The sequence below is a fragment of the Thamnophis sirtalis genome, unplaced genomic scaffold (assembly GCF_051295495.1).
Source record: "Thamnophis sirtalis isolate CommonGarterSnake01/CBP01778 unplaced genomic scaffold, rThaSir2_p1.2 scaffold_2, whole genome shotgun sequence".
Taxonomy (NCBI): Eukaryota; Metazoa; Chordata; class Lepidosauria; order Squamata; family Natricidae; genus Thamnophis; species Thamnophis sirtalis.
The window spans coordinates 165324835-165342724 of record NW_028261382.1 but is presented as its reverse complement, the minus strand read 5'-3'; the positions used below and the strand labels follow the sequence as shown (position 1 = coordinate 165342724).

The following is a 17890-nucleotide window of genomic DNA, read 5'->3' as shown; positions in this document are numbered from 1 at the left end:
GGAATAAAATGAGCCTTGTGCACTCACTCCCACACAGGTTGACAAAGAGCAAGGTTTTTATTCCTTCCAAAACATATTCATATCTGAATATATATTCCTTCCATATATTCATCTTATTTTGCACTATTACTGCTAATCTGTATTGTTTTATTATGTTTTATTTGGCAACTATTTTACTTTCCTAAACTCAAGCAAGGCAGGGCCAGTTCTCAACCTGTCATAATTCTAAACACGATTTATGTACCTATTCATTCCCGCACTCATACCCTCTCATTTATTTAGCAAAGAAAAGTTAAGAGAAATGTTTTGTCTACATGTCAGTTTTAATAACTCTGATAAATTCCCATTATTGACAGAAGTGGCTTCCTATATAGACAAAGTCACTCTGTTGTAAGAAGACTAATACAGCATAATGAAGTTTTCCTCTATGATCTTGTAACATAATAGCCTTGGCTAAGATTTTAATTGTAAATTTTTAGATGTCCATGAGACATATGTAAATGCCATCTCTATTAAACAGGCTTGAAAAATGCTGGCAAAAGCTACTGCTTGAAGAACAGAGCAAAATATCCATGGCATTCCTCCTTTGCCATGCTGGAAATTTATGAGTCTGTCTTTCCCTTTCGGACTTTAGGAAAATAGAGACTTGTCCAGTCTTCAGTGCACTAAAGTACCATTTCCCAAACAAAACAGTGCATCCATTTATCTATCCTTTGAGCTGTAGCTGAAGGAGACCCCGTTTTTCATGTCACTATTCATGAGGTTTCTTGAGTTTTCTCTTTCAATCTTCTCTCTGCTAAATATGGTATCCTGGTCACTCTCAAACTCAGATTCTGAAACCATCAAACTGGAATTGTGTTCAGTACTTCTGTGTTTTATACCTGTGTGGAAAGAAGGCATGAGGTTTAGGATTACAGTTGCGCTAGAGTCCTGTTAGGACATCCTTCTAACTATATGATGTTCAACAAGTCTAAGTCATGTTTTGTTTTAATCATAATTGGTTGGCTGAATTCATAGACTGACCCAAAATAAAACCATTGCATTATGACTGAATGCAATCTGTAAACCACTCTCCATTGAAATAATAATTTAAGTCCAAAGTGATATATAAATTAATGGCAACATTAATTAACTGCAGTCAAAAGAATCATCGCTCGGAACAGTTAAATCGAAACAACGTACTTATACTTTAGTGCAGACAGATTCAAAGTGATTGAAATAAATTTATAAGATCAGTGGGTTTTTTTCACAGTGGTTATCTGTGAAAAATGCACAAGATCTTTATGGTTTTGTAATATTACTAAATTGTTATGGCATAAACTTTTATTACCATCTTGCTCTAGCAAATGCAAATCTCCCCTCAATGGTAAAATCATAATCCTTCTTTATTCTTAGAATGAAAGAAACAATAAAGAAAGGAACGTCATACCATATTTGGGCCTGAGCTCCATTCTTTCCTGATCATCTATGTTGTCCAAAATTGTATATTTCATTTTCTTTCTTATTTTGGTCCTCTTTTGGCTAGGAATTAAAGAACATTAATAAGGTTCTGGGAAACCAACTTCCTAATGGTGCAAACCTTTGCACACGAGCCTCATTCATAAACTGCTATTCATGTCCTTTGGCAAGTGCAGCTGCCCTACAGATGTGACCACACCAGAGGTGGGTTCCTACCAGTTCGCACCTATTCGGTAGAACCGGTTCGTCAAATCTACCAAACCGGTTAGAAGCGGTTCCACCAGTGGACCCGGAAAGCAGGCCACACCTACGGAAGAGGTTCCAAAAATTTTTGAAACCCACCACTGGTCCTTGGATATGATTATTCTACACTATCATGCTCATATTTATAAAACTCAGTGCCTCTGTGAAAGGTAAGGATGACTACTGCATTTGTGGTGCAATCAGAATACTGCGTGTGTTGAAGTTGTTTCAACGCAAACCAAAGATGCCTTTTAAAAAACAAGTTTACATCATATTCTTATGCATGCCAGTGCTGTGTGTGAGGTAATTTAAGGTGGTTCTGACAAGTGTCGTCGACATCTTCATATCCGGTCACGTGGGTGGCAAGCCACTCCCATCCGGTCACATGGGCATCAAGCCACTCCCACAAAGGAGGCCACACCCACAGATTAGGTTCGAACAATTTTTGAAACCCACCACTGGACCACACCCAGCATAATCCTGTGCCCATTTATAAATAACCAAGTCTATATGGGTGTCTTGAGTGTGGTTAAAGCCTCTGGATGGTCACAGCCCAAAAGGATTGGGCTCACCCTGTTCACAGATATAAAACTAGTTTAATTGGCTGTGGCTCTTTGTGGAAGCAATCAATGTTTTTAATATGGTTGATAATGGGGGGTTTACATTTAAAAGACAAGGCAAATCATAGGTTCATGTGATATATGATCCAGCTAGATAGCTTATTGCACATTTTGTCCAATCTACCATATGATGAGTAATCACAAATATAGGTAGGGGGAGAGGTCATTTTTAAATTATCTTCTCTCATCGGATTCTTTAAGATGTGTTGAAACTAGCTGGCCAGGATACCTAACTTGTAATAACTTCAGGAATTTTCCAAATTCATGGAATTATTAAAGAGCAGATAGTCCTGTCCTTTTAAAACATCTTTTTTTGACTAAATATGTCTGGTCACCAGACCCAAAGGGGGCACCCCAAAGTTGAGAAAGAAAAAAAATCTCAGTGAAGATTTGTACAGTATATACAGAGGGGAGCCCCAAGATTTGTTAGTGCTTAGAGCACCCCCAGTGAGCCTTAATCCACCACTGCCTACAGCCCAAACTTCATTTTTTGGGGGGGGGGGGGGGAGTGACCTCAAATCCTGCCCTAGTTATATTACTACAAACCAGTAGCAAATTATCAAACAGTGTTAATTTCAAATCGCCATAAGCCCTTAGGCAGATTTAGTGCTATTTGAGCTAATAAAAAAAGAACTTGAGAAAATCAGGACTACCTTTTGCATGACATGATTTTATCACACTGCCAGCTACATACTAATAACTTTTATTCATTTATTTTTAAATGCTTTGACTTCCCTTATCCCCTGGTTTCAACTGGATAGAGGACCATTACCTTTTGCAACAGCAGATGCAAAGCCAAATTAACCCTACCACCAATGCAATTCCAACGAAAGCAGATGCTGATACGTAGAGTATACTCCATTCTGGAAGACAAAATTGGAACATTTGAACTTAGAATCAAAGGACCCAACTGGGTGTCTACAAGGGGAGAGAGGGCACGTACAAAATGCATTTCATTTATGAAACAAATAAATTATAGCTGCCCATCCACCAAAAAGAATCCCATGTTTTGTCACTGTGATGACACACCCATTGACTTACTTCTGTCTAATGTTGTAATGTAAATATGAAAAATAGGGTTGAGAGGGTCATTTAGTTCAAAGGCAGGAATCCTCATACCACCCTTGACAAATTCTTGGTTTAATAGACTTCATTACCATTATCATTAGTGTGATTAGGTGGCACAGTGGCTAAGACACTGAGCTTGTCGATCAGAAAGGTCAGCAGTTCAAATCCCTAGTACAGGTCTCCTGCGTGAACAGGGGAGGTTGGACTAGATGATCTCCAAGGTCCCTACTCTGTTACTGTTACCACAGCACGTCTACTTCCTTCGATAGTGCGCCATGAATATTAAAACAACACCTTAACAGACAATAGATTATTCCTGGGAAACATCATTGAGTTCTTCCCAACTCACCACAATTGCTCTCCCCACCACTTAGGTATCGCTGTATCAAATTTTCCATCCACATTTGATAGCAAATACAATGCTTTGTGATGGGGTCACAGCTTCCGTGTCCAGAACATTTTAAGAGGCAAGCTGGAAATGACAAGGCAACTGAAATTATTTACGTACTTAAAATTAACTCTGGGCTACTTTTAAGAGCGAAAACTACCCCTTGATACATATTTTTTTTCCGCTGCCATGGACGAGAACATTCAAATACCTACCAGCTGTATCAACACGAAGCACTTTAAAAAGTAGAAAATCTGGTTTTTCCTTCAAGAGTTGCAGGCGAAGCACTTGGGCGACATCTGATGCCTTGATGATTTTGTAAGGGTGCCCATTCTGAACATAGAACACAATAGCAGTGCTGAAGGAAAGATGCGTAAATCAAATATCAATAGATTGATTACCGCAATCAGAAATCTTTATTTGGGATTAACGCCAAATAAATGATACTTTTTACCTAGAATAACCCTGTAAATATATAGTTTATATCAAGGGTCTCCAACCTTGGCAACTTTGAGATTGTGGACTTCAACTCCCAGCTTTGTTGGCTGAGGAATTCTGGGAATTGAAGTCCATAGGTCTTAAAGTTGCCAAGGTTAGAGACCCCTGGTTTATATTAACCCTGTAAATATATATTGGCTGTCAAGCACCAGGGAAATCAGGAGTTCTAGGCAGCTCAAATGGGTATAAAGATTTATTGCAAGCTAAAGCTCTCTAAAAGAATCAACTATTAACAGCCAAAGGAAATTGGTGGTAGATAAGGGTTCAAGATGGGCTGGACTCAGATCTCTTGTGGGCGCGAAGGGACTCATGACTGATGACGTTTGACCCCTCCCTTGGGCTCAACCTGGTCATCTCCTATATCGGCTACCAATAAAGCTGCTAAGTCCCATGAAATAAAATATGGAAAACTAGACATTGTAAAGCATAAAGTTTCAGAATCATAGGATGTGTACAAAATAACAATAATATCTCTCTCTCTCTCTCTCTCTCTCTCTCTCTCTCTCTCTCTCTCTGTGTGTGTGTGTGTGTGTGTGTGTGTGTGTGTGTGTAAAAACCCATATTTTCCCATCTTCTACCTGATATCAGAATAAGCATGTATTTTTTGGATATTAATCTCTGTATGTAAGACATCCAGGAGTGCTGCTAGCTGTTGTATGAGGGTATCTTTCTGTTGTTCAGTCAGTTGACCAACTTCAACTTGCAAGATCAATTCCACAAGCCCATTTTTCTTTGGGTCTGTAAATAATAATAACAACAACAACAACAACAACAAGGAAGATAAACAAGGAAGCTTATGACAATGAATCATGCTTTGCACCCTAAAAGTGATGTTGACCGATTGTATCTACCAAGATCAGAGGGTGGTCATAGACTCCTACAAGTAAAGCAAACTGTGGAAGAAGAAAGACACAGCTTGAATGATTACATCCAGAAAAGTGAAGAACCAATGATTAAGGAAGTAAGTAAATAAAGGATGCCTTTTGAAGACAACTAAGTCAAAAGCTGAATATAAGAAAGAAGTAATTGAGAAGCGAGCTGAAAATTGGAAAAGCAAAGCTACTTGAAAAGTATTGAAGGCAAAGCTGACCAAAAGCTAACTTGGAACTGGTTAAGATCAGGAGTACTGAAAAAAGAAACAGAAGGCTTTATTTTGGCAGCTCAAGAACAAGCCTTAGCCACGAACTGCATGAAGGCAAAAATTCAACATGTTACCACCAACAGCAAATGTCACCTCTGTAATGAGAAAGATGAGACAGTCAACCACTTGATCAGTGGGTGCAGCAAAATTTCACAAACTGACTACCTACAACACCATGACTGCGTTGCTAAGATCATTCACTGGAAATTGTGCCAAAAGTTTGCATCTGAGTACAGCAGAAACCACTGGGACCATCAGGTTGAGAAGGCTTTAGAGAATGAGAAAGGCAAGATCTTGTGGGACTTCAGAATCCAGATTGACAGGCACTTGGCCCACAATACACCTGACATAACAATAGTTGAAAAGAAAAAAGTATGGTTCATTGACATTGCAATACCTGGAGATGCACGAATTGAAGATAAACAGCAAGAAAAAAATAACAAAGTACCAGGACTTGCAAATTGAAGTTGAGCGACTGTGGAAAAAGAAATCGCATTTTGTCCCGATTGTAATTGGAGCCCTTGGAGCAATACCCAAAGGGCTACCTCACTGTTTGGAAATTTTAAATTTATCAGACTTGAACATTCTGATTCTACAAAAAACCACCCTACTTGGAACAGCTTATATCCTTCGAGTTACCTTAACAGTTCCCAGATCCTTGGTTAGGACTCGAGCCAGCCCCAAAGGCTGTGAATCTCACCAAAGATTAACCACGCAACAACAACAACAACAACAACAACAATAATGCCTTTCCTGAGAGCCTGTCATATACTGCCTAACGACATGGCAGTCATATTTGCAGATAATACTTAGCTAATCTTAGTTGGGTACCTAAATGAGAAAATGCCAGGAAATTCCAAGATTTCAAGCTAAGAAATTAAAAAAAAATTGAAGATGGTAAGCACTTCTATACTGTTGCAAAGAAAAGCACACGGAAATGCCCATAAGTTTACAAAAGTTCAAAGCATTTGATTGACTGATGCTTCTGATCTGCTTTAAGCACGTGCTATGAACTGCAATGGAAAGTTTGGAAAGCCACCTTAAAACCTCTGCATCTGACCCAAGACTTGATCATCTGGATTGGGAAGATCTTCAACCATTTTGCCAAAGGAAAAGGATTTGAGAACAATGCAAGAAAATAGCTTAGGCCAGGAGTATTCAATTTGCGGCCCGCGAGCCAGATGTGTCACGCACTGGCCACGCCCACCCCTGGTTTAGCAAAGGGGGGAAGTTGTGATATGTCACATGACAACAATGTATCGTCGTGAGTTTGACACCCTTGGTTTAGGCTATATAAATGTCTTAGAAAACAGCTTACCTGGCCATACTTCTACAACAGCTGTGTCGATGTCTGAATTTCCTTTGGCATCAGTGACTTTCAAATGAAACATGTAGTTCCCCTCTACAAGATTGGTTAGCTGTAAGACAGCCTCACTGTTGGAACCAAGAATCACATCCTAAAAAAAGCAAAGAAATTGGCATTCAGAAGATGACTTCCAAATGATTATTCTCTGAAGCCAATTATTTGATGCCTCTGTTACCAGAACCATCTCTCAAAATGCAGTTGAATTTAATTTAATTTAATTTAATTTAATGAATTTATAGGCCGCCCAATCCTGAAGGACTCCGGGCGGCTTACAACAAATAAATTTTAAAAGTAGAGAGTTAAAAAATGAGGAAACACAGATTTAAAAAAAACACATCGTGCACCCAGTCTAATCAGGGCTGGACCTCAGTCGAGGTCAACAGCCCCAGGCCTGCCGGAATAGGCAGGTTTTAATAGTCTTTCGGAAGGCCATGAGAGTGGGTAGGGTCCAGATCTCTGGCAGTAGTTCATTCCATAGGGTCGGAGCGGCTACAGAGAAGGCCCTCCCCCGGGTAGTTGCCTTCACCTACCCTCAGACTCACTCCAACCAAGATTCACTGAGCCCATATTTAACTGTGTCACTAGGACATGTGAGGCATAAAGTCCCACAAGTATCTCTCTCTTTGCAACTGACAGTGACATCTAGCCTTGGGTGGTCTAGGACAGGGGTGTCAAACCGGCAGCCCGCAGGCCAGATACGTCACGTGTAGGCCACGCCCAGCCCAGGTGCGCAAAGGTGAAAAACGTCACAATACGTTATGTGATGTCATGTGACGCGATCGAGTTTGACACCCGTGGTCTTAAGACATAGAGGTAGTCCTCAACTTACAACAGTTCATTTAGTGACAGTTTGAAGTTACAATGACACTGAAATAATAACTCATTTAGGGACCATTTTTCAGACTTACGACCATTGCAGCATCCCCACGGTAACGTGATCTAAACGCTTAACAACTCACTCATATTAATGGCAGTGGCAATGTCCTAAGGTCATTAACAACTATGGCAAGATAGATCATAAAATGGGGCGAAACTCACTTAACCCCTGTCTTACTTAGCAGCAGAAATGTTGGTCAATTGTGGTCATAAGTCAAAGGCTACCTGTACCGCAGGGGTGAAATGCCACTGGTTTGGTAGTAAAAAATGCTACCAGTTCGGGTGAACCTGTATTTCCGACAATCAGCTGTGACACACGATTTATAGTAGCTAGAATCGTCAGATTTCCTGTGCCTCCCCCCCCCGCTATTCTACTTACCTTTGCAGACTCAGAAGGCTTAAAAATGTTCCTCTTTTAGTGCTGCGCAGGCGCACCTCATGCGCACATGCACACTCGATAGCCGACTCACCGGACCAGTAGCAGACTTCAGAGGATTTCACCACTGCTGTACCGGCTAATAGGTACACACCATGAAGTACAGTATGTACCCTCAAAACCATGAATCTTTTCTTTACTCCTATTTTCAGAACAGAAGCGTCTCCAGCTGATTGCCTGAAGCTGTTCCATCCAAATCTAGTTAAACTCTCAATTTGATGGATCATGTTAGCTTCTATAAGCAGTAAACAGATAGCCTGATAAAAAAAATACACTCAGAAAAAATTCCCATTTGGCCCAATTAGGTACTTTTAAACACTTACTCCAGCTGCTGGACTCTGGCCATCCCGGATCCAAAGATAAGACACAATTCTTTGGTCATCAACAGAATGAGATCCATCCAAAGCAATGGAGTTATTGGGGAGAACAAGGATATGCTTGCCCCCTGCAAGGGCCTTTGGTGCAGAGTTGCTGCCTAAATATAACAAAGGGAGAGATTTGTTCAAACAAGAAAAGAGGATGATAATGCAGACTAGGCAAGAAATCCTCTTATCTTCGCTACCGCTTAGGAAGCAGAAGTACGCGCTTGCATGCGGCACTTCTGTGCATGTGTAGAACCTTCTAAAGAAGAACAGAAGAACCTTCTGTGCATGTGCAGAGCATCCTGGTGGACGGAGCCTCCCACCACCGCCATTACCGATTCACCTGAACCGGGGCAAACCAGCAGAATACCACCTCTGAAGCAGACGTAGCTCAAATATAAAGCTTGTAGTAAGAAGGTTCTCAGAATGCAAGACAATTACATTTCAATGCTGTCATGATGAATCTAAACAGCCCCAACCATTTAGGACATCCCAAATTGCCTATCCCTGGTTAGACAATTGGATCAGGACTGGAAAGATTAAAATGGAAGCCCCAAATGTCTAAAATACAGGAGAGGGATAGAAACATGGGCCATTTAGGAAATATCTTCAAAAATGAGGAACAGAGAACCTTACCCTCCTGAACAATCACAGAAAATGTGGCAGTGCTACTCAGCCCTTGATCATCTCTTACGGTCAGTCTGAAATGATAGGTTCCAATTTGTAGATCTGAGACAGTCGCCACGGCGCTATCAGCATTCTCCATATGCAGAGAACTTGGCCCACTGTGGCAAAACAAAGTAACCCATAACGCTGGATTCAATTTCAGCTCAAAATGTAGAAAGTATTATTTGCAAGCAAGGAAATCAACCCTGACTGATCTTTGGAAGGACAAATATGGAAGCTGAAGTTTAAACACTCTTGTCCGCCTAATGAGAAGAGAGACTCATTGGAAAAGAGACCCTTGATGTTGGGAAAGATTGACCCAGGGGTGGGTTTCAACCGGTTCACGGCGGTCCCTGCGAACCGGTTGGTCGGCGAACCCGGAAGTAAGTAACTTCCGGGAACGGCGAAGGGCCCACACGTCCGCCCGCGCTCCTTACCCGGTTTTGACGAGTTTTGCACTTCCACGCATGCGCAGGACGCATACAGCGCCTGCGCGATCCTCCAGGAGCAGCTGGAGCATCGCACAGACGCTAGTACGGACGCACGCGCCACACACGTGCCCGAGGACGCCGCCGGCCCCGTTCCAACCGAACCGGTTGGAACGGGGCAAGAAACCCACCCCTGGATTGACGGCAAAAGAAGAAAAGGACAACAGAGGATGAGATGGTTAGATGGTGTCATTGACACAATGAACCTGAATTTGGGCAAACTCTGAGAAACAGTGGAGAATGGGGGGTGAGGGCATGCTATGGTCCATGGGGGTCATGAAACGTTGGACATGACTTAGCAAATGAACAACTACTATAAAAAATATTGCAAGCTGTTGGGGCATCCCAGGGGAGGACTGAAGTGTCAAGTATTTTAGTCCTTGGTTTTATTCTTATTTTTATGGTCTGTAGTTTTATTGCTGCTGTGAGCTGCCCAGAGGTTTGTTTTAAGGTGGATGTCCGTGCAAATCTTTTAAGTAAATATCTACATGGAGCAAATCTTAACAGCAATGACATCCAGGGTTCTGAATCTTCAAGAGGCTGAGTAAAAAGTGCAAACGTCAATTCATCATCGTTATTCTCAAAACGGGTAAACAGCAAAAGTTGAGTTTGAGTCAATAATCCAGGCATTAATTATAAGGGAGTAAGCATCAAGGCGTTTCTCGGCAAGCCATCCCTAAATCAGGTTGCAAATATTCTAGTTCCGTTACTCGTCATTAGTTCCGTTATATGTCATCATAGCAAAGGTGATGGACATATCTTCTCTTGCTAAATTTTGTTCAGAAGCACAGAATTCTAGAAATTAAAAATGGCATTGTGAACACTATTTTAAACAAACACTTGGTAAACTGATTGTCTAAGAGATTCATCAAAAATGGTAATCGCAGGAGAAAGCAAATTCATCCCAACTGAATTATGAAAAATACCACTGCTCAATTTTTTAAAGATATTTTTATCCTGCCCATATTACCATATTTTCCAGACTATAGACGCACCGGGGTATAAGATGCACCAAGATTTCGAAGAGGTAAGTAAGAAAAAAAGTTTTTGTCCTCCCTAGCCCCCAGGAGCACTCTGCAGGCTTCAGCAGGGCTGGGGGAAGGCAAAAATGCCCCAATTTTTGTGAAAAACGAGCAGAAAATGGGCCATTTTTTGCAAAAGCTGGAGCATTTTCCCCTTCCCCCAGACTTGCTGAAGCCTGCAGAGTGCTTCTGGGGGCTGGAGGAAGGGGAAAATGCCTCCATTTTTTGCAAAAAATGGGGTACGGGGGTGAGGCTTCAGGAGGCCAAAAATGACTATATTCGGTGTATAAGACGCACCAACATTTCCATGTTCTTTTTTGGGGGGAGGTGCGTCTTATACTCCAAAAATATCATACTTTACAAGTAACGCAAGGTGATAAGCATGCATATAGAAATATGCCTTCCTCTTCCTATTTTCCCCATAACAATAGCCTTGTGAAGTGAGTTGGAGTGAGAGAGAATGATTGGACCAAAATCACCCAAGTGGCTTTCTTGCCCAGGGTAGGACTAGAACTCACAGACTCCTGATTTCTAGGCCAGCACCTTAATCACTACACTATACTAGCTCTCATTATAGATCCTTGACTTACAACCACAGCTGAGCTCAAAATTTCTCTTGCTAATCAAGAAAGTTGCTAAGTCAGTTTTGCCCCATTTACGACCTTTCTGGCCACAGTTGTTAAGTGGATCATTGCAGTTGGTAAGTTAGTAACATGATTGTTGAGTGAATCTGGTTTCCCCATTGACTTTGCTTGTCAGAAGGTAGCAAAAGATGCTCAGACGAGCCTAGGACGATGCAACCGTCATAAATACATGTCAGTTGGCAAGCATCCAAATTTTAATCACCTATTCATGGGGATGTTGCAATGGTCAGGTGAGAAATGGTCATAAGTCACTACACGCATGGTTGTAAGTCGAGGACCACCTGTACATCTATTACATCCCCTTCCCTGTCTCTGTCAATGTAACAAAGTTAATGGACAAGTATTAATATAAAGCGTAGCATGGTTGGCACCTACTTCACCATGAACTGCTCTGGAAACGTTATTTTTTCCAAGAGGTCACAATTCTGTAGGAAACAGCATGGATAATGTTTCAAACTAGAAATAGGTGGTTAAGAACGACTAAGATTTCCAATTCAAATCATACAATCAGCAGGATTTAAATGCAAGCTTCTATAATAATGTGTCAAAAATGGTAAGGATAAGGTGGTGATTACACCTACGCAGGCGAAGTTCCCATCCTGAGCTTTTTTGAAACCTTCCCCCACCATCTGTGTCACCCCCACATGAAATATCAGCTTGCCTTCCTTAAACTTTTTCAGTTCTTAACACCACCAATCCTAATGTCACCCATGTCTCAGTGTGCATCTTCCCTCCATACAAAATACCTGATCTTCTCCCAGTGATAGTAAACAATCCCTAAGTCATCAGTGCTCATGCTCCCATCGAGATTCGTGCTCCGGATAGGAAAGGTCAACACTTTATCGGGGCCAGTCATGGCTGAAGGAGGCTTGTTTTGCCCTGTAATAAAGACAAAAACAATCCAATTCAATTGTTCTTTCTATATATGTATCAGTGAGATCTAGTTCCTACTCTTTAAGGAGTTACCAGAACCTTAAGATCAATAACGAGACCAGAAAGGATTAGAGATGGGGTTAGGTTTAAAGTTTGGGGTTGGGACTGGGGTTATGATTAGGGTTAGGGTCAAGGCTAGGATTGGGATTGGAATTAGAGTTGGAGTTAAGGTTAGGGTCAAGGCTAGGATTGGGGTTGAGATTAGGGTTGGGTTAAGGTCAAGGCAAGAATTGGGGTTGGGATGAGGGTTGGGGTTAGGGTCAAGGCAAGGATTGGGGTTAGGATTAGAGTGGGGGTTAGGTTTAGGGTAAAGGCAAGGATTAGGGGTTGGGGTTAGGGTCAAAGCAAGGATTGGGGTTGGGATTAGGGTGGCATTAGAATCAGAAAGGATTGGGCTTAGGGTTAGGGTGGGGTTAGGGACAAGGCTAGGATTGGGGTTGGAGTTAGGGCTAGGGAACATTATTTTCTTTCCTTATTGTCTTCTACAAAATTCATTTACTTCTTCTACAAAAATTCCAATGAAGGGGTCAACCCTTCCAATTCAAGGGTCTTGTGCATGACTTCATCCTTCCAAGCCATATTTCCTCAGGGTTTCCCCCACAAGGCAGTTATATTGCTCCCTTATAGGAGACCTGCTATATTCATTCAATTCTCATAGTCTAATTTCTATTCACTACAGGTACCTATAATGGACACTGCAAAGCAAGCCACTGTTCTCTCCTATTTTTAACACCAAAGTCAGATGCATCAGCTCATGAGCCCAGATGTTCTACTATGTCAGGCAGGAATATGATGCCCTACCGGGCCAGACTATTACTGTGACTTCAGCTGTTGACTTCTGATCTGCAGAATCCATTACTGTCAGCTGGAATATATATTCTCCCTCTTGCATTGCAGACAGTTGAAGATATGGACTCCTTACACCCTAGAAAATTATACAGAGAACATAAATCAGAGATGATGAAAAAAAAGTCCAATATAATACTATGTAGTCTTCCACGCGAAGAGCACAATTTGTTGATCACCTTGTAAGTACTGATACAGAGTGTACATGTTGCATTAACCATCATGTGGCTTATTTAATTCTGGCTTAGAATACTGTTAAGGATATAGTCATTGTGTTTTGTAAACTAGGAATTATGATTTGGACGGTTGTGTGAACGCAGCAAATTATGGCTTAGTATGCATGAAACCAAACACACTCTTATAGCTTTTAACACAGTTACCTTTCAAATAAATTAAAATGGGCATCCAAACTAGAAGCACAACATGTTTCACATATAATAGTCAAATAAATTTTAGAGTGCTCTGTGCAATTTCGGACTTAATACTTGACTGGCAACTTTTAGATAAGGCGCGTCCATTAGTCTTACCCTAGCAGGAGTTCCATTGAGTTGCAACATTCACTGTCATGTTAATGCAATTTAACCTTTTGTTGGTAATGCACTCGTAAATCATGTAATACCACTCAGGAACTAATACCCAAAGCGTGTATAATATGCAGCCCTGCCGAAAGAAATTGGAACTAGAGGGAAGTTTAATTATAGCCTTATTTCTTTGACAGAGTTAGTTCATCTATATTCTATATTTATTCTAAAGAATATCGATTATTCTACATTTCTTCTGTTGTGGATTTCAAGGCAATATGTGTGGCTTTTCCAAGGAAGCTCTTATCCAAACATTATTCAAACCCAAATCAGCTTCGCAAGATTAATTGTTCTATACTTTCAGGTGATGCCTTGTGTTTAATTCACATTCTCACCTAACAAGATGGGTCCCTTCAAATATGCCCTTATTGTATATTTTTGTTCTTGGTTGTATCTATTTCCTTATTTTCCAACCATAGCAAGTGGCCTGAAAGTTGTGTTCTAAATGCTTCAGATCAAGTTCTAAAAATCAGAAGGAATCTTCTTTGTGGAACTTAAAAAGTTAAAATGTATTTAGATCGTCAACAAAGGACCAGGCACCAGTATCAAATCTGAACTAATTTCAGTGTTTGTGGCCTGTTTTCAGAAGCAACACAAATTCCTTTTCTTAGACTTAGAATAACTTCATTGTCACTTTGAATATTTATTGAAGTGACAATAAAGTTATTCTAAGTCTAAAAGAAAAAATTCCTTTTCAAAACTAGTTTCAAATATAACACAAATGGTATGGCATAAAGCAAAATGCTCTTCAGTTACCTGCATGGCTACCATTGTGCTTTTACTTTTGGGACTCAGGGACCACTCGTAGCTGACAATTTCATGATCATCTTTACTCTGGTTTCCATTTAATGTGACTGAATTTTGAGGCAAACTAATTTCCTGATCTGGTCCAGCCCTGGCAACAGGAGGAGAATCCAATAGTTTGTTGACTCTCAAGGAAGCTAATGTGGAGTTAACTGCTCCATCAGAATCGGTGACAATTAGCCTAAACAACAAAAACAACAAAAATAATAAGTGGAGAATTCATGTAGCAAAAAATGTACCCTTATCCTAATCACATCTCCTAGCTTTGTATGTAAACTATAATTCCATATTTAATTGGGAGAAAATGCAATCAAATTTATGATACTGCATCTATTCACATATTCATAGTTTTGACAGCTGTCCATTACTGGGCATGATCTGGCCCTTTGACCAATTTCAGCTGGCCCTACATCTCCTCCTAATACATTGGAATCAAGATATATATCTTGATTCAAATGTATTTGATCATGTTATGTTCATAACCACAATAAAAATAATAGCAATAGCAGTTAGACTTATATACCGCTTCATAGGGCTTTCAGCCCTCTCTAAGCGGTTTACAGATTTTTAGCAAATTGAGTCAGCATATTGTCCCCACAGTCTGGGTCCTCATTTCACCCACCTCGGAAGGATGGAAGGCTGAGTCAACCTTGAGCCAGTGAGATTTGAACCACTAAACTGCAGATAGCAGTCAGCTGAAGCGGCCTGCAGTACTGCACCCTAACCACTGCGCCACCTAAGAAATCATGTTTTTGTGTTTACTTTATGGTAAGATCTCAGACACATTTCAGAAAAGACAAATGATAGTTCTCTCAACCTATCTCTGAAGCTATAAAGTCCAAGATTCAAACTACCATATACAAAAATTGAACAAGGCTAAGGAGGTGATCTCCTCCCTTACTCAATCTGTTTATTCTGAAGAATTTCTTCTAGAGCAGCCTGAGAGGAGAATGAAAAATCAAACATTTCTCCATTAATGATCTTCTATTCCAGTGTTGCCGAACCTTTTCAGCACCGAGTGCCAAAACAGGAGCGTGCACATACGTGCATGCATGCAAGAAACTAGAAGAGTTCCTGGTGCACATGCACACACTGGGAAGATGATCTTCTGGTTTCCAGCACATGCCTGCGCACCGGCCACCTGGTCTTCTGGTTTCAGGCATGCATGTACACACGAAGACCAGCATGCACACCCAAAAAATCATCTTCCCAGCATGCATATGCGCAGCTGGCAGCTGCTTTTCTGGTTTTCGGCGTTCCCGCGCATGTGAAGACTAGCTGGCCGATGTGCACAGAAAAGTGGTGGCTTGCATGCCCGGAGAGATGGCTCTGTGTGCCACTTCCAGCATGCATGCCACAGGTTCATCATTATGGTTCTATTCCAGTGTTTCTCAACCTTGGCAACTTGAAGATGTCTGGATTTCAACTCCCAGAATTCCCCAGCCAGCATTCGCTGGCTGGGGAAATCTGGGAGTTGAAGTCCAGACATCTTCAAGTTGCTAAGGTTGAGAAACACTGTTCTATTCAATCCTTTTGCTTTTCATGAATAGAAGGAACTCTTTCATTTATGTAAGACCAATCTGGATCTAGCCCTAAATATAAAAAATCAAGAAGTTTCTCTAAATTCAGAAGTAGGGATTCCTTGGTTTAGTCTGTATTTTGTTGAGAAAGCAATAATGAGAATCACCCACCTGAAAGTGTAATTGCCAGGAATAAGATTAGAGAGGTATAAAACAGGTGTATCAGCTGATGCCTTCTTTTCCCGCAAGGGACCCTCAATTTCTTCCCAGTGGTAACTCACAATTTTATTATCATCTACACTTTCTGTGTTTGAGGGAAATATGACAGTCACAGGTCAATAAGCAAGGATCTCTGTAAGTACTTATTATTACAGTAAGGGTATTTCTTATCAAGAAAATGTGTGTGATTTTCTTTATCTATTAATATGCTAGATTCATAAAAAGCATTTTCTTCCCAATTTTTCTTCATAACAACAGCAACCTTGTGAAGTAGTTTGAGTTGAGAAGCCAAAGCCATCCAGAGCAAACTTTTTAATCATGATTTTTGTAGTCCCGTGATTTATTAGTTTCCCTTACCCCCTATGATTCATTATATTGATTCTCTACCAGAACTAAGTTTTCCACATCATTGAGATGCCAACTATGCCAATATCTATCTCATGGCAGACTGTTTACATAAACAGGATAGAGTTAAGAAAATTACCGTACATTTAAAAGTAAATTGGAAAAAGTTGTATTAATTAATTTAATTTAATTTTAACCACATTTATATGCCGCCCAATCCCGAAGGACTCCGGGCGGCTTACAAAAATAAAGAGAAAAAAATACTCATAACGAACACATAACAAAAGAAAACGGTTTAAAATAGCAACAACTCATACATTCCTTCTAATCGGGGCTGGACCTCAACAGTGAGGTCAACAGCCCCAGGCCTGCCAGAACAGCCAAGTTTTTACAGCTTTCCTGAAGGCCAAGAGAGTGGGTATGGTCCGGATCTCCAGGGGTAGCTGGTTCCAGAGAGTCGGAGCAGCCACAGAGAAGGCTCTCCTCCGGGGGCCCGCCAGCCGACACTGTCTGGCTGACGGCATCTGAAGGAGGCCCAATCTGTGGGATCTTATTAGCCGCTGGGAGGTATTAGAAAAAGAGTGTCTTTGTGAAGAAATAACATGCAATATGGGAATTAGGGTAAACTGCATTCTTCATCTATCATCCATTTATCTAAGTGTGGAAAAAAGGTTTATAATTGGCACATAATGGACAGGAATGGAATACTGCATGCCATAATGGCCCAGATTTGTACTGATTTGCATATTCCTAAATTATCATGCAAAACTGTGATTGCAACTTGGTACTTACGATTTCCATCAATGAAGGTAGAAGTAATAGGATAAGAAATCTCCTGTACTTTGGGAGAGACAATAGCAACAGGGGGTTGATTTATTCGGATTGCTGGATAAAGATAAGAACCAAAATACGTCAAATAAATCCAATGTACACATTCCAAACCCATGCTTATTAAACAACCAGAAACCACCTCCTGACCATTGAAAGTATTAAATTCTTAACACAAGAAATAAAATATAGATTTTTACCAGTATCACATTTTTAAAAAAAGAGTACTGCAAATTACTATAAGGAAAAAAAAACCACTACATCTTGTGTCCAAATTAAGAAAATTGTATCATGTTGGGAATTTGAGATGTTTGATGATCTTAATAGTAAACAGCAGTTCAATCAATCATTCTGCTTCAATATCCTGCTTTTTGGCTCGGTTGTGGTTATAAGTTGAGGACTAGCTGTATTTAAATTCAGTTAGAAATAAATAGTATGCTTGGCAACTTGATTTTTTTCCTCCTTTAGGTTCAAAATTAGGAAGAACTATAGAGCAAAAGAAAAAAGTTTAAAGCAGACAAAATTTCTTTAGAGTTGT

At 40.5% G+C, this 17890-nt stretch overlaps 1 protein-coding gene across 3 annotated transcripts in view; it reads right to left on the bottom strand.

Annotated features, from left to right (window-relative positions):
* Positions 1-150: 150 nt before the first annotated feature.
* Positions 151-17890, bottom strand: part of KIAA0319 (KIAA0319 ortholog) — a 32543-nt gene continuing 14803 nt past the window's right edge. For 2 of the 3 annotated variants that reach the window (XM_087707371.1, XM_087707373.1), the window contains 14 exons: positions 17317-17409; positions 16132-16264; positions 14393-14621; positions 13011-13134; positions 12023-12155; positions 9093-9241; positions 8418-8569; positions 6735-6873; positions 4854-5013; positions 3993-4135; positions 3739-3861; positions 3094-3184; positions 1430-1521; positions 151-881 (listed from right to left, as the gene is read on the bottom strand). In XM_087707371.1, coding sequence (XP_087563497.1) covers positions 703-881; positions 1430-1521; positions 3094-3184; positions 3739-3861; positions 3993-4135; positions 4854-5013; positions 6735-6873; positions 8418-8569; positions 9093-9241; positions 12023-12155; positions 13011-13134; positions 14393-14621; positions 16132-16264; positions 17317-17409 — 1940 coding nt within the window. In that variant the 3' untranslated portion in view covers positions 151-702. The remainder of the gene's footprint in view (positions 882-1429; positions 1522-3093; positions 3185-3738; positions 3862-3992; positions 4136-4853; positions 5014-6734; positions 6874-8417; positions 8570-9092; positions 9242-12022; positions 12156-13010; positions 13135-14392; positions 14622-16131; positions 16265-17316; positions 17410-17890) is intronic. The other variant, XM_087707372.1, reaches the window with a different exon arrangement.